The 12,031-nt window shown below is 34.9% G+C and overlaps 1 protein-coding gene across 11 annotated transcripts in view; it reads right to left on the bottom strand.

The window, feature by feature from the left end:
- Positions 1–574: 574 nt before the first annotated feature.
- ADGRL2 (adhesion G protein-coupled receptor L2) overlaps positions 575–12,031 on the bottom strand; it is a 211,896-nt gene continuing 200,439 nt past the window's right edge. For 8 of the 11 annotated variants that reach the window (XM_079943889.1, XM_079943891.1, XM_079943892.1 and 5 more), the window contains 4 exons: positions 11,158–11,326; positions 8,417–8,545; positions 7,767–7,863; positions 575–2,607 (listed from right to left, as the gene is read on the bottom strand). In XM_079943889.1, coding sequence (XP_079800015.1) covers positions 1,853–2,607; positions 7,767–7,863; positions 8,417–8,545; positions 11,158–11,326 — 1,150 coding nt within the window. In that variant the 3' untranslated portion in view covers positions 575–1,852. Of the gene's footprint in view, positions 2,608–5,622; positions 5,705–5,936; positions 6,066–7,766; positions 7,864–8,416; positions 8,546–11,157; positions 11,327–12,031 lie in introns of all 11 variants that reach the window. The other 3 variants (XM_079943886.1, XM_079943894.1, XM_079943885.1) reach the window with 3 other exon arrangements.

Here is a 12,031-nt window from a genome sequence, read left to right as displayed (position 1 = left end):
TTTCTAATATGGTGGAAGCCCTTGAGAGAACCAGTAAGCTTTAGAAGAATTTGGTATAAATGCTGATGATGCAGACAGGAGAAAATCTGCATGTTGAGATTCAATTATATGATTTTTGAACCTTTCCATGATAACAAACATTGCCATTTGCAGCTGCCTATAGGGCTACTTATAATCCTCAAAGTGTAAAAGTATGTTTTAGGATTTGCTTCTCAATACTGCTGAAAAGTCAGTTTTTTTTAACGATGCCCAAATTTGACTTGAGATTTCCAACACGTCTTCTTTTTTTCATTTTTATTTGTTTTTTGGCTCTGTTGCAATGCAACAGACACAAATACTTTCAGTATATTTCCCTATTGAAACCTATCTGCCAGATTTTGTGCATAGGTAATGGTAATCAGAATACAAATATATTCTTTTCAGGATATAGAACCATCAGGCAGCTGAACTGTATTCTTTTGCATACCCCGTGGGTTATATTGTGAAGGAACCTAGTACACCCAAGGGGAGCGGGGTGGCAAAGGACCGGTGTGTTAAAGCCAATTATGTATCGTACATAAAAGTGCACATTAGCTACTTGAAAAAATTCACATTTATTTACTGTCAAACCGTGTTAAACTTTACACTGGATATTAGTGATGGGTTCATTATTAACAGGTTTACACAAAGGGATGAAAAGAAAAGCAGAATTTTGCTGAAACAATTTACATTTCACTAGAACTTTATCATAAAATAAATTAATTACTAAATATAGGCAGAAGGAATATGGAAGAGTAATATTTATGTTTAATTTTACTTTTTAAAAAAGAATAGGCACCTTTTGTTCACTAGAAAGTTTGTGAGAAGTGCCCAGTGCCCTCTTTGGCCCCTGTTCAAGAACAAACAGAGGGGTGACAAACAACCTTTTCTAGATTTCACCACATTTGTGCAAGGCATGGCATAACTGGCTTCAAAGAGTTTTTTTCCCCATAAAACACGTTCTTTTGGCCATAAGAAATTAAAATGTAAGAATAAGGACTAACTTGTCAAAGCAGAACACCGTATACAGTGGAAAATAAGTGAAAATGGGTAGAACTTACAATGACAAAGTGTAAGAAAAAACATTTGATAACATATGTGCAACCATGAGCTTCACACAATATTGTCTCCAAACTCTAAAATTATTTTAATGACAATTATATTTCCGTTGGACACAAATGTATTTATTTCACCCTAGCAATAGAACAAAATATAATTTCTTTAGCCATTTTTGAATAGGTCATTGTACAGTTGAGGAAACATATGAAATAAGGCCTGTGGCTTGATTGCTAGTGGTTAAACATGTTTTCAATCTTTGCCTTAATGTAAAAGGTTTGCAGTTAACTGCAAAGTGATGCAGAATAGCTCTCCTGCTTTTCCAAGTCTTGTCAGGAACAGTAAGGTACAGTAAATTTGTCCCACAGGATTTTAAAGCCTACGTCTTGTATATAATACAATGCAGGCCTACAAAAATGGTGCAGCCATATTTACAAATTTAGTTCACAAACTGCTGCAGTAAAATGGCTGGAAAGTTTTGTTTCGCTTGTTTCACAATTTCTCTAAACAGCAGCAGAAACTTAAAATACCTGGTTGGCATCTCTTTTCTTTGTAACAAATAATTCATTTTAGTATACTCTGTGTATATACAAAGTTTTTGTACGTTATATAAAAATTCACAGAACTGCAAGGTTCAGTCATCTTTTTTACACTGGAGAACCACAGGTCAACAGAGCCATCTCTTCAAGCAGAGTTTGAGGGAGCTGTATCAGGCCATGGAGCCTGTCTTTATTTACTAACACTTGCATGGGGCCGCTGGAATTCCTTAGCTGCACTATTAAAGACTTGTCACCAGCTGCATTTGTCCTTCTCTGACATCTCCTTCTGGAATACACCCTTCTTTGTTAATGGGGATTATGTAACCATCACTATTGCCCCTGCTGATCTGGTAGCACATCTGAAGCTGATGGCCAGCTCCAAGGTTTGGCATGCTCTTATAGTAAATGTCCTCGTTCTCACTCCTCCTGGATGGAGACAGGTCTTCTTCCATGTCGGGGCTGCTCTCCTGATACGGAGAGTCTCTAAGGTTGGGCATGCTTGTGTAAAGAGAGTCTCTGTTGGGGGACTGCAGGTGGTCCTCGGCCTCAGCTGTCAGCTGGGAGACGTAGCTGTCAGTCCCCTCGGGCTTCGCTTTCTTCTGGGGTTGGTACAGAAGGGAGTGAGTCCGCTGAGGAATGAGCGGTGCCTCGAGTTCTTTGTGATGGAGCTCCAGCCCTGGGTTGTCACTGTGCATTAAAGACGAAGCATCTGCCACGATAGCATCATCTTCGCTGCTGCCCCCTCCGATCACAGGTTTGACTGGTAGTGTGAGCTCGAGGTTGTGAGCCTTGCTGCTGCCCCGCAGGTTGTTGTGCACTAATTCTGAAATGATCATTTTCTCAAAAGCGGAATCATTCAGACTTAGTCCACAGTCCACGACTTGCACGCTGTCATTATAGTCCCCCTTGCGTAGTGAGTAGCTGTTGTTAAAGTTACCATTTAGCGGTAGAGTATCCATGGCACTTGTATCCCTGGCATTGTTCAGTGAATGTCCTGAAACAGAAAAGGGAGGGGTTCGGTTACTGCCTCTGTTCCTTCCTCAAGAATCTTTACTTCTTTTGTACAAAACTTTTTAATGTCGTTCAGGACAAAGTTGTATTTGAAAGCTAACACTTGGAAAGTGCCAGGCTTTCCTGCATTCCCAACTGTAAACAGTTGCAACCCCTTAGATAACAGGAACAAGTGTGAAAGAATAATACTGTTTTCCAGGGAGGCAAGATGGTATACAGAATGTTGCTTTATCAATTTTGGGGAGACAGTAGTTATGAATTGATTTTTGGTCAAATCTCTGACACTCTTATAAAGACTTCACTCCATGCCCTTGCATAGTTAATGCAAAGCAATTCATTAGTGACATTTACGTTTTAAAGTACGAGACTATGGTTTATAAAAATAAAATTAACAGAATTTGTCCTAAACAACACTAAATTAAAAAGGAATAAGTCACATACAAAAACTGAAGGCAAATGTACAACATAAACCCACGTAACTGGCAAGCAACTCTTTAAACAACATTCTAACATTTCCTTTTTCTGGAGATGAAGTGAAAAAAAGAATGAAAAAATGGACAGACACAAAGAAGTCATGTTAAACAAAGACAGCCGCCTCTCATACTGACTGGACCAGGGGCCCACAAGCACCATCCAACAACACGATAGACAGCAGGTGGAATGACTCACTTTGGACAACTCACATCATGTCTGTCTGCTCAGGCTATCTGGCCTAAGAGTAGCTGATATATAAAAGAAAGTAAAATGATTTATTGTAACATGATGAAGAATTTCTAAGCTTCTCAGCAACTTAGAGCAAGGGTTCAACAAATTAGATTACCAGCAATAGCAGCCTTTTACTTTTTCATTGAATATTTCTTATTATTTTGAACTTTTATTTGGTACTAATACTCTCTCTGATAGCAATGGCCCCAGGCTCCTATTGGTCGAAGTTTGCCTGCAGCCCTGCAGTCTGCATCAGTCACAGTGACAGCACCGAATGAACCAGCAGAGTCTACTACTGTACGAGACTGGCCCACAGACACCATGGGCATGGAGGTTAAACGCAGAAATGTTAGGAGGTTTCTTAAGTATGTGTCACAGAAATTAAACCAAGAATAAATATCAACTGTGGAATGGGAAAAGGGTGTCAGCCTTGGCTAATATATTTTTATTTCTAAAGGAGTGAAAGATTGGATACGTCTGCTGAAGATATGAAAAGAGGTTCAGGAGGAAAAAAAATATGGTAACATGCTCTCTTTGAATCAGAGTTGTATTTTTCTACAGACACATAAACATGTAAACTAAGACATCACAGTGCTTCTCAGGCAGATGAAAAAAAAGTTTTAGAGAAAATTAAATGGTCTGTACCATGGAAAGTTAGGTTATTCATTCTCAAAATCCTAGAGAAAAAAATCACTTGTCTACAGATAAGTCTGGAAAAAAAAAGAATGAAATGATGTTATTGAAATGAAACTGACCACTGTGAGGCTGTTGCATTGTATGCAAGGCTTGGAGGAGTTTAGGAAAAAAATGAATTCTTCGAAAAAATAGGAAATTTCCCTTTTTAGTGCTCACTCCACTCTTAAAGCTGCAGATTATCCTAGAAAACTCAATGTCATGACCAATAAATACCTAATACATGCTCAATTAATTATCATTAGCAGAAAATGAGAAAATAGGTGGGTCATATTTATTATTGACTCATGTTATTTAGAAAATTCTGATCCAACTTCTACTTTTGAAAAGCTGACAATTCGATTTGTATCACGCTCCAAGGCATGTTTGACAAAATGAAGTTATGATAGTTCTTTGCATGGCTTCCTTTAGCCTCACTGACACAAATCTCCAGCTTTATAAATTTACATATGTGTCACAAACTTTAGAAGATCTACTACTAGGAAACATTTGCTGTTTTAAATTATAAGTGACACGGGGATCAGTTGCTAGCGTTTGTTTCCTCTGTCGAGGTTTGATCTTGTCATTTTTCTTTTTATTGTTGTTTAATAAATATAAAAATATATACTGGGTAATCCAAAAGGTGTTTTCTATGATATACTGCAGATTTAAGCACATCTTTGGCTGGTTTTGAAGAGGCAACTTTTTCTGCCCAAGTTCAGGTAATTCACTGGAAGACTTTCCACAGCCTGTAGCAAGATTACTGTGGGAATGCAGAAATGATAAGTCAATTATTAAGCATTCTGGTTGACAGCACCTCAGGCTTTAAAGAGCAAATTATTTCAGCATTGCATGTACTTAAGTATGGACAGCATTTGCTACAGACCTCTATTACTGACAAAAGGCAGTACATGTAGATGTACTGTTTGAATTTGGAAACATTTGAGTTGCAAATTGTGAACCACTTGCCCGCTGAGTCTACTTCATGACTGCTAGTTATGTTTTAATTGTGCCGGTTAAAAATCATGCTGAAAAAATTTACATTTGATAGGCAAAGTTAAGTTTTACTCCCATACTTGTCTCTCTGTAGGTTGCTAGAGGAAAGCATAAGGAAAGTAAGAAAAACAAGAGAGTGAAAAGAGAAGCTGCAGTTACGTTAAAAAAGAATGTCAAGAAAAAAAAAAACGGAAACGAAGTTCTGTGTTTAATTTAGTGGCAAATATCAATCACAAATAAAGATTATATGCTAACTGTAATTATGCAATAACTTTCACCAAACTCTTGAAAATTCTGTTAATATTAAATATATATATATATTTTTTAAATAAATAAGCTATTAGAAAATACAGTAAAATACAGGATGGGTTAGTGACAATCTCTCCCCCTCCCCCAATAAAAAACTATAGGTATAAACTGACTAATATTAACTTTATTCTTAGTTTTTTAAGAAGAAAGAAAAACTACCATAAAGCTGCACTATACTATAGTTTGGTTACATTGATAATGCTGGATGTAGTTTTCTATACCTAGGCATCCAAATTATTAGCTAAGTCATGCCAGAAGCAAACTCCGTCAGCAAGCTTTAGAGTCAACTGAATAGTATATTACATAGATAGGATACCTCTAAATGATATAAATCTTGAAGATGGGCTCTCAGACCATGTGATGTCAGTCCTGTAATAATATATTAAGATTTATGCCACCTGTGTCAAAAACATGGATAATTATTGGTAAATACTATCATGACTGAATTTTTACTATAATATAGTGCAGTTTTAGAAGCCTGGCATGGGCAATACCATAATGCTTTTTAACTGAGAAATTAAGGATGTAATAGTAAGTATATGGCAACTTGAGTGTTCTAGAAAGAGGGCAAAGATCAGAGTTCTGTTTAGCAGCAAAGAAAGGTAGTTGTATTCGTAAGTATAAGCACACCTGGTGAGTTAAACACAGGAGCTGAAGGGGCATTACATACAACTGTTTCAGCGAGCAATGTGTTATAAGGGTTGTTAGTGCCGTGGGGTCGAAGAAGAGGGTTTGTTAGTAGGTAATTGCCAGTCATTCCTAAAGCAAAGAAACAGAAAAAAATACATCAGTTCTCTTATTTTAGTGTTGCAGTTGCAGTAAAGTACTTTTCGTATTCATCAAGGGTAGTGGATAAGTTGGCAATGGAAAATCTGCTGAAATTATCTGACTGTATTTGAACTACTAATTTGAAGGAGAAAGGGAAGAGGGAAGTTAAATTTCAGCAATTCACAGGTGCTTTCTAAGTCCCCCAAGTAAACACCTGCTGAGGATGACATTTACTAATTTATACAAAATCACTGTTAAACAAAAATGGCAATTAAATGCACAGAGATCAACATTATGTTTCAAGATGTTACTGCTTAATATTAAAAACCTAACCACTGAGGCCCAGAAGAGGGAATCTCAAACTTTCAGAATTTACAGGTGTGGGATTATCCCTCATGAAAACATCGGTGTTAATACCAACTCTGATACAAGCAGGAGGAAAAACAACTTTCACAAACAGGTAAAAAGTATGACACACTGCACCAAGCTTCTCTTAGTAAATGCAAGAGCACACATGCTGAGGGGAAAAAGAGACTGTGTATAATGAATTATTAGACCATTCACAAATTCTATCCAACAAGAATTCTCCTTCTGTAATCTTATTTGCCAGGTTTCAAAAATGAATCATTGAATAATTCATTTCCTTTTTGATAGTCATCTTAACAGAATTAGGTAAAACATCAGAGCAATGGAATAAACACACATTTCACTCATTCTAACTGACAAATTACAAACCTTTCAATACTTATCAAACATGCGTTTTGCATAACTAATGTAATTTGGCTAAAAATATTTTAAAATTCAAGTTGGTTTTGATGCCATACATGTGCTTTTTTTCATTTTAAACCAGAATCTCATCAGAACAATGTCAACAATGAAAAATGTCTTTCATACTACATTGTGATAAAATATAACATATTATATTACAAATCAGTACATCAAAATTACCTGGATAAATTACCTTTCCAAGAATATATACAATAATATATGATTTTTTTCAAAATAAATTGAAATTTACTAAACTTGTACTCAGGAATATGTGTCTGTACATGTACTTGTGCCCTTATCTGGCTAAATTATTTTATTTGCCATATTGTTTTAAGTTGGAATTATATCGATTATGTGATAAGTTTAAGGCTATAATTGTAGACACATTAAATAATAACAATTCAAATATAAAAATTACTTTGTAAATTATCATGTAGTTTAATTATGTGTTTATGAAGAGTTAGTATAAATGTTTTGACATTTACTTTTTACTTTTTGAAAGAAACGTAAAAACAGAATTTTACAAGTAAGAATTTTCACTGCAAAACTGGTACTGTTTAATGTGAAGAGTAGTTATTCTAATTATATTAATGTTTTAAGAAGAAAACTTTCATAAATGTACGTTTAGAAAGAATAAATCTGTATTCACTAGGAAACCATTTTAATCTGTGGCAAAGCACGTTCTCAGAAATTACTTTTTCCAGCCTCACTCTGTTAACGTGGTATTTGAAATCATACTTTTTGCATTACATTATTGAATAAAAAGAATTTATATGTACTTTAATAAAAGATGACTCAACAGGTTTAAGAGCTTGTGATATAAACCCATTTGAGAGGAAAATTCAGCATTTTCTCTAGAATTATTGCAAATTGGAAAAAGGCACAAAATTTAAATTGTAAACTCAAATTTTCCTAGTAACTGACCTTGATTAAGTGTTGAAGTGCTATTGATGTCACCTGAGATAAAAGACGATTCAGATTGTTTTCTCACAGTGTCATTCCACATCCTTCTTATACGACTCTATTAACATAAAATAGCAAGACATATGTTATGTTAGTTTTCCCAAGCTTACCTTACATTAGACACACAAAGATGTACCCTGAACAATCTGTGCAGAATTATCTTTTGACCTTTTTTAAAAAAAATGTGCATTGATTCTGTTCTAGAATGAAGGAAGTCTATACTCCTCTGTTGCTTCTCTACTAAGGAGTATTTAATTTTCCGATCTTAAAAAGAGTGTTCACTTATTGTCTTTTTTTAAAGTGGAGATGGCTAGTTAGTCAACAAATGTTTACTGAATGCCTACTGAATCCTGTGCTATGTGAGCTTAGGATATCTAATGATTATGACATACTTCTTAAAAAAGTATACCTCTCAAAAAAGGATGTTTACACCTAAAGAAACACCTTGAAGAAATACTTAGGAAGAAATTAAAACCAAAATACTAAGAAGGCAAGTATTTGCTACCTAGATCATTATAATGAGGAGACAATTAGTACATCTGAACAGAACATGTCTCAGAAGGCTTTCCATAAAGAAGATTAATTAAAGATGCTGTCAAACTCTTTGTTACCTGTGTGCCAGAGGAATACCGAGCACTGGTTCTGGTGGTGGACGCCTTCACTGAGCTGTGAGGGCTCTCAGTTGGGAGGCTGCCGCAGCAATACGAGTGTCTGAAGCACTTGCCATATTCTTTTCGTACCTGCATTGAATAACCACAAGACCAAGGGATTAATATAAACATACTTGCTCCTCTCTCTCTAATTAAATGAGCAGACGAGACAAGAAGTCCCACTAACACTTTTCCGTGGAGATTACAAAGTCAAGTTCAATTGAAACTGGTGAAATGGTAATCAGAAAAACACCTCTGTCCACTAGACTGGCTAGTAGGATCTTTAAAGGGTGATATCACATGTAGAAATGCTTTATATACCCTGTTTTCATTATGCAAATGTTATTTATTAATACAATGGTAATATCTTAAAAGCCTTATTCTAGCTATAGCCTTAGTAAACCCAATTTTCTATTTCATGCTAAGAAAATAAGATAAAAAATTTAGTATTTTCCCTGCTTAATTACATTTAACCACCTGTAATTCAGTCATTTAAGGTTTATATGCTTCGGGTCCTCTTAGGTAGGTCAGTACATAAACGTCTTTTACTAGATTGCATGGTGTTGCAGGTGACCTCTTTATAATGAAAGACTACTTTGGCACAAGAATAAAGGAAAAAAAGTCCTTTGATACATATGTCATTAATTAGGATGGAATGTTTTCTTCATTTTCTGATGTGTCTAGCTCTAACATTTAGTGTAGAGAGTCTAAGATGCCTATTCACTTCATTAGCACACAAGGGAACTATTTAAGCAATTTCCATTCACATTAACGAGTTACCCAGGTAATTTCCCTTTTCCCCTGAAGTTTGGACATATGAATAGATAGAAAAGTTGTCAGGTCTAAAAGAAAGTTGAAACGTTAAAAAGTGAGGTCCAAACAACTGCTAAATAATAGTGCCCCACTTAGGTGGTCAAGAATTGGGAGGAGGGGGGAGAGTTCTGGATTCTGTGCAGCTTTGCTGGCATATAAACAGGTTTCATTGAGGCTAAGAGCCAGACTTTGAAATTTCAAGACAGAAGAAGGAGAGGCTGCATAAGAAATTATTTTTTCTAGTAGGTTACAAAAAACACTCAAAGGCTTCCCCCTTCCCGCTCCCCCGCCCAACACCATTTCTATGCTCAGTATCTGCCTGCAAAGGCCAAAACTCTGACACTTATTCCTTGGGAAATTAGAGAATTAAAGTCACTAATGACCTTTTAAATCTAAGTGCACTTGAATTTTCATCCTCTTAGCTTTATTTAATTATATCTATTAGAACAAATAACAATGGGGGTGAATTTTCAAAGCATTTTCTCTGCCTAAATATGCTCACTCAAGCAGTTAGAACCATGATTTTAACTAAATCATCTTATATTCTTAACAATTCATCCTGGCAGCATCCAATAGGACATATCCAAGACTAAGTAGAACTTGTTCAAAAGAAATGTAACACAATGACTTTAAAATGTAATTGCTAATTAAAAAGCATAGCAAAATCTCTGTAAAATTAATATACAAACTCTATGAGGAAATAATGATGACCTCATCCTTTTTCTGCTAAGTTTATGCTTTGTCAAAAACATTTGACAGAAGGTATGAATATGTGATTATGTGCATGTATATAAAATGCTCATCTATGCAGAAAATATATAAAAACCAAAGTAATTACAAGGTTATACCTGTATAATGTTTAGAAAGTTAAGGTTCATATTAAATAATACATGATACCTCACAAAAAATTTCTGGACACTTAATGTCTATTAACTGCTCTGAAATCCTATATAAACAAGACAATGGCAATCAAAATGGTATTTTATCCAAATAATACCCTCCGGTGTTGGTTTTGCCTAATGCCTATATTGCTGTGAATGTACATTATTATCTGTCAGCATTGCACATTCCACTGTCATTATCTCACAATTATAGCTTATCAGAACTGATGAAAGTAACAACACTATCATCTTGTCAGGACTGAAAACATAATAGTTTTCACTTTCACAACTCTATTTCTCTGTTCAGTTTAGTGACCAACTAGTAATAACAGAATAAAAAGACTACGTTAGATATACAGACAGGGAAAGGATGATACCTGGTGATAGGCATAGACATTTTAAACTTAAATGGTAGCTAAGCTATTCTCTTAGGTTTAACATCTTCTTGTAATAGATTAAACTTTTTCACCTTCAACTTTAAGTTTTGAGTCAATTTTGCTGACTCCACTTAACATTAAATCAGGACAAAATAACAAGATGTGAGATATGAAATTGCTGGGTTTTAAGATCTTTCAAAATTACTCAGAAGACAACACTGATATTCATTTTTCTGTATATCTTGTGCTTTTAAAATTTAGACCATTTATCCTTATACTCAATTTTGTTTTGAACCACTGCATTCCTTTTATTGAGCAAAGAACAAGATTATTTAACTTTTTATTTTTCTTGTATACCCTTTGCACAAAGCATTTTTGTAGACTCCAAAGAAGAAATCTTAACATAAGTATCTAGTTTATAATATTCCCAAACTGACATTCAAGAGATGACTGGTATTGACACATTTTACATGTGAAGCCTGAGCTTCCTGACTTTCATTACAATTAATTTATGATTAAAATATAATATTATTAATAATATTCCAGTTGTAACTTAAAATCTTCCCTATTATATATATTATTTTCAAATCAAAGAACAAGTTAAGCAGAGCCTCCAAGTGTTTTCACTTACTTTCTTTTGGAGAGCACAGTGAAAGATGAAAATGAACACTCCCTGGAAAGCATTAAAGATGGTGAAGAGATAAGCCATCACAATAGTCTCCTCATTAATAAAAAGCAACCCAAATGACCAGGTTAGGCCAAGAAGACACAGAAGAGCAAAAGCGCCAAGCACCCAAGACCTGAAAAAATAAAGTGAATTTCATCAACAGGTTCAATGAGAGAACAACACACATCACACTTAACTATTAACATATCAGTAGTAGCAGTTGACTTTACGTTCACATTCAAATTCAACAGCATTTTGGCTTTAACCTTTCATTGATTAAAGAAAGAACAATAGCATTTAGTACTGCAGTCTCCAGTGAAAACAGCAACAGCAGGTATGACCTTTTCTTACTCAGAATAAACAAGGTATGAAAACTATATTAAAATACAAGGTGTAAAACATCCCCCATGACTTTATTGTCTTTTATGTGCATTTTGGTAAAAGAAATTAAGGAGTCCTTAATTAGTTTACTCCTATACTTTTATTCCTGTGGTGCACTCAAGACACTGAATAATGTGACACATACAGAAAGGTTAAATGGCAGATAATCACTTAACACCTAAACCTCAGATTCTAAGAAACTAATCTTAGGTGAACCTAAGGTTTTATAACTGAAGCATGAAGAAGCCTAGCTGAAATGAGACAAAAACATGAGAACAACTTCAAAATAAAATAATTTGGGAGAGATTTCATCATGAATAGCTTAAGGAGAAAGGAACTGTAGAAAATAGGACGGAATGAGAGGATTTAAAGTCAGTGCATTCCATGTCTAACTAATGATCTTACTTGATAAATGGCTTATTATCTTCATAGCTAGAAAGCATTATAAGCAGAAAAG

The sequence above is a fragment of the Stenella coeruleoalba genome, assembly GCF_951394435.1.
Source record: "Stenella coeruleoalba genome assembly, chromosome: 1".
Classification (NCBI taxonomy): Eukaryota; Metazoa; Chordata; class Mammalia; order Artiodactyla; family Delphinidae; genus Stenella; species Stenella coeruleoalba.
Note: the sequence above shows the minus strand (reverse complement) of the source record. Positions and strands in the feature narration are given on the sequence as shown.